This window comes from Penaeus monodon, chromosome 36, assembly GCF_015228065.2.
Source record: "Penaeus monodon isolate SGIC_2016 chromosome 36, NSTDA_Pmon_1, whole genome shotgun sequence".
In the NCBI taxonomy this organism is placed as follows: Eukaryota; Metazoa; Arthropoda; class Malacostraca; order Decapoda; family Penaeidae; genus Penaeus; species Penaeus monodon.
The window spans coordinates 27284223-27289222 of record NC_051421.1 but is presented as its reverse complement, the minus strand read 5'-3'; the positions used below and the strand labels follow the sequence as shown (position 1 = coordinate 27289222).

The window sequence follows — 5000 nt, the reverse complement described above, 5'->3', positions numbered from 1 at the left end:
TCTAAGAAAAGGAGAATTGATGATGAATTGACTAACAGTAATTCCAGTCAGCCTAGAAAAAAAGGGAATATGGAAGATCATTCTGAAAGAACAAGTGAAGCCGAGTCACCCAAAGAAACACATAGGCCTAGTGTAAATGAGAAAATTGTAGTGAATAACCAAATTGAAAAAGAGTCAAGCAGTACCTCTGTAACACCAACAATCCCAAAAGAAAAACCAAGATTACCAAGTGCTCCAAGAGAAGAGGTGAGTAAAGATATTTTTGTTAACCATTGATGGATGAAACATAGTAGGTGTTGGGTCAGGTTATCCATGAAAGCTTCTAAATGATTTTAGTTCAAATATCCAAATATGAATGATTTGATTTGAAATAATTTTGCATTCAAGTAGGAAAAAGAAAAAAAAAATGCATCCTTTCCCTTCTGTGTGTACGTAATGATGTTTCTTACCCCATACATGATTTGAATTATGATATTTATCATGTTTATTGTGGGGGTTATCCAGTTGCTAAATATTTCCCCAAAAAAGATTGTTATCCCATTAAGGATAATTTTGTATTATTGCTGCAGAAATAATTGAAATGTAATCATACAGTCCTGTATAAATGGAATATAACCTTTAAAAGCTATTTTCTTTTTAGTTGAATCTTAACCCAATTGGCACGTATGGTAAGAATACATGCCATGCCCACTTTATTACAAGTTTATTTATTGTATTTACTCATAGTTGGCTGTACAAGTGCTTAGTCAGAAAGGAGTCAGTTATTAGTCCTACCTATCTCACCTGTTTACTCTTTTCCTCAACTTTTGGAAAGGGTCTTTTGCATATTTCATTGTCTTCAATGTTATTGAGATTTTAATAAAAATTTAGTAGTCATAATATCAATCACAATAATAACAGTATCGATATCAACTGTATTAAAAAGAAAAACACATTTTCCCCGCCAATTCAAGGAATGGATAAATCAGGATTGGTCACTATAGCCTACTGATAGACTCCTTGCTGGCTGAGCACATGTGGATAATATATATATCTGCATGAAGCAAAATTCACAAAAAACTACAGGAGACAGAACACAAATCACAGAAATATATATGCATATATATACATATATGTTTATATGTATATATATGTATATATATGTATATGATATATATGTATGTATGGTATATATATATATATATATATATATATATATATATATATATATTATATATATATATATATATATATATACATATATATTGTATATATGTACACACACCACACACACCACACACACACACACACACACACACACACACACACACCACACACACACACACACACACACACACACACACACACACACACACACACACACATATATATATGTATGTATATATTATTATAATATAATATAATATATATTAATATATTTATAATATGTGTGTGTTATTATATACAAAATTATTAATATATATAATATATATATATATTATATATTTATTATTTTTTTTTTTTTTTAATATTATTATATTATAGTTATTATTTATTTATATTTTTTATTTTTTATATTTAAATTTATTTTTATTTATATATTATATATAATATTTTATATATAATATATTTTAATAATAAAAATAAATATTATTACCTTTTTACAATTTGTTTTAAAAATATATTTATATATATTTATATATTATTTTAAAATTTATATTTATTTATATTAATTTAATATATATATTATTAAAAATATATTTATAAAATATTCATTTATCATTATAAATCTATATAAAATTTATATTATATAATTTTTTATATATATATATATATTATTATATTATTTATATTATATATAAAATATATATATATTATATATATAATTAATATTAATTATATAATATTTATATATAAAATTATTATATACATTATATTATATGTAAAAATGTGTGTATATAAGTATTAAAATGTGTGTTTTGGTGTCTGGGTTTTGTGTGGTGTGTGTGTGTGTGTTGTGTGTGTGTTGTGTGTGGGTTGTGTGTGTGTGTGTGTGTGTGTGTGTGTGTGGTCCTCTCCTCTCTCTCTCTCTTCTCTCCCTCTCTCTCTCTCTCTCCTCCTCTCTCTTTTATATTATATAAAATATATAATATTATTATTATATTATATATATATATATTTTTATACAAAAATTTTTATATGAAAGAATGGTTATTAATTTATGTAAAAATGTGTGTATATTAATGTATGAAAGAATGTGGTGTGGTGTGTGTCATGTCCCGCATTGTGGGGTGGGGTGTGTGTGTGGTGTGGTGTGTGTGGTGTGTGTGTGGTGTGTGTGTGTGTGTGTGTGTGTGGTGTTTGTGTGTGTGTGTTGTCCCTCTCTCTCTTCTCTCCCCTCTCTTCTCCTCTCTCCCTCCTCTCTCTCTCTCTCTCTCTTATTTTATATAATATTTATATAATTATTTTAATATATATATTATAATATATATATATTATATACTATTTTATGTAAAAAATGTGGTATATATATGTAGTAAGAAGGTGTGTAATTGTATGTAAGAATGTGGTGCGTTGTGTGCATGTGCATGCATGGGTTGTGTGGTGTGTTTTGTGTGGGGTGTGTTGTGTGTGTGTGTGTGTTTTGGGGGTTTGGTGTGTGTTGTGGTTTTTTCTTCGTCTTCCCCCCCTCTCTTCCTCTTTTCTCTCTTCTCTCTCCCCCTTCCTCTTCTCTCTCTCTTCCCCCTCTCTCTAATATATATATAATTATATATAATTATATATATATATATTATAATATAATGTTTTTATCAAAAAATTACGTACTAAAAAATATGGTATTTATGTACAGCTGAACAAAAAAACTACATTAGAAAATTAGCTAAAAAATTAATGAAATTTGGTTTGGAAGAGAGTTCCGTCCGCCGCGCCCCGGGAGGGGCCCAACCACCCTAAACTTGGGGGCAAAGCCCTGGGGGCCCACAGGTGGAGGGGGTCCCCAGCCTGCCGACCCCCCTTTTTTTGGGGGGTGTCGGCGGGGGGGGCAAGGTGGGGTGCACCCGGGGTGACCACCCGAGGCTTAATCTCAGGCGGCTTTTTCCGGTAGGCGCTTGGAAAAATGGTCCCCTTTCGGAGGATGAGCGGGGTTTCCTCTGTATCGTGGGAATGAAGCGCGGGGGTTGAGGTGGCGCCCCCTCAGAGGGGAGAAGACCCGGTAGCAGCACGTCATGTGGATGGTTTCACCTACTACTGTGGGCCGCGCGATGGGCACCACTCCAGGGTGTAGCCATAGCCACTCCAGTCGATTTTTGCCCCCGGGTAGTCGAGGTGAACCGGGTTTATGAGTATCATGGCTTTAGCTGAAGCATGCTTTGGCTTCTTGCTTTTATTGCGTATACGCTCCTCCCGATGTATATAAAATCAATGTGAAAGAGGCGTTCTACGCCAAACTCGATCTGTGGCAGACGATTCCCTCAGGCGGAATCGCTTGTTCCGGGGCATTTTCAATGCGGCCGGCTGAAACCCGAGCGGGCTACAGATGCTGTTGGCCCCCAGGTTTGGGGAGCTGATCCCAGCAGCGAAATAGCCTCTTCTCCGGGTTTTGCTGGCCCCAAAAATGGGGATCTCTGGCCCGGTCCCAGGCCCCAAACCCGATCGCTGGATTTGGGTACAGCGATGGGGAAATGTGGCCAAGGGTTTCGACCCATTCGTTAGCCGCGTGGAGGATCCTCCAGAAGCAGGGTTTACCGAGTGCCGATTCTGTGGCACCGACCATGGGCTGCTTGTGGCTCCCCTCGGGTCACTTCAAAATCCCCGCCCTTCAGTGGCCCCCCAAAGGTTTTCATTTGGGACAGCAAAGGGGAGGGGGAGTGGCCCGGGGGTCACCACGCAGCCCCTCTGACCGATTCACAGAAACCGCAACCTGATGGCCCAGTTGCCTGTGGGAGCCTTAAAGCGCGAAACACCGAAGTAGCTCAGGACCCCATTTGCGTCACCCAAGGAAAAGGCAGAATACCATCCCCCTAAGACATCAGGCCACTAAAAGCGTTTTCGAAAGGGGCTGGCGAATGGGAATAAAGTCTTCGCGTTCCAGGGTGCGTGGGGCCGGACACTGCTGAGAAGGGAAAAGGAATAGTTCATAGGAATTTTGCGGGGAGGTCAAAGGGCCATTTCTTGGAAAATGCCCTTCCCCCTGCCTCCCAAAGCCTAAAAACAAACCCCAAAACCCTCTCACGATGCTGCATCCGATCACGGATGGACAGATTCTCAGATCATGTTGGGATTCTGAACGTTGGGCTGAGTTTTTTGAACATTTTGTCCCGGGTGGACCCCCAACATTTGTTTTGGATGCAAGCGATGTCACAGTGCCGGGGGGGACCACCTCAGCGAGGAACCTCCTACCCTAACAAGGTTGGGCGGCGATTTAAAACCTGAAGAGGGGGGAAAGCTGCGGGCCCAATTGATATCCTGCTGACTGCAAAGGGGGGGGTAAACCCTAGGGCTCGGGCCTGCATACAGTCCTGACTGCCATTTGGCATCTGGACCATTCCCCCTGCCTGAGGGGCGGGGTCATCCTCTCTAAGGGGAAAGGGATCGTTGGGATTGTGCAATACCAGGCATTCCAGCTCAGCATACCAGAAAGGGTTTCTCGCCCACATTCTTCTAAAAAGGGGATCCGAAACCCCTACTGACATCAGAGACCGGAGCGTCTGGATTTACTTCTGGCAAGCCACAATAACTGTATATAGCGTTCGGTAATTGCAGAACGCCGTCGGAGTTTGGTCGGGGGTTTGCTCGCACCCTACATCGCCCTCAAAAAGGCGTTTGACTCGGTGCAGGGGAACGCTATGGAGATCCGGGGGCTAAGGGGAATTCCGACCAGATTATTGGCCTGATGCAAGCCTCTATACTGGTACTAAAAGTGCTGAAAGTGTGGGGGGTTCCCAAATTTCTTCCCGTTAATTCAGGGTGAGGCAGGCTAGGCCCTTGCACCAAACTTTTCAACACTTGATGGCTGGTAA

At 39.3% G+C, this 5000-nt stretch overlaps 1 protein-coding gene across 5 annotated transcripts in view; it reads left to right on the top strand.

Moving 5' to 3' along the window:
• The window catches only part of LOC119595420 (longitudinals lacking protein, isoforms H/M/V-like), a 40818-nt gene that overhangs the window by 4947 nt on the left and 30871 nt on the right, over positions 1–5000 (top strand). For all 5 annotated transcript variants that reach the window (XM_037944510.1, XM_037944512.1, XM_037944509.1 and 2 more), the window contains exon 3: positions 1–246. This exon is cut by the window's left edge and continues 360 nt beyond it. In XM_037944510.1, coding sequence (XP_037800438.1) covers positions 1–246 — 246 coding nt within the window. The remainder of the gene's footprint in view (positions 247–5000) is intronic.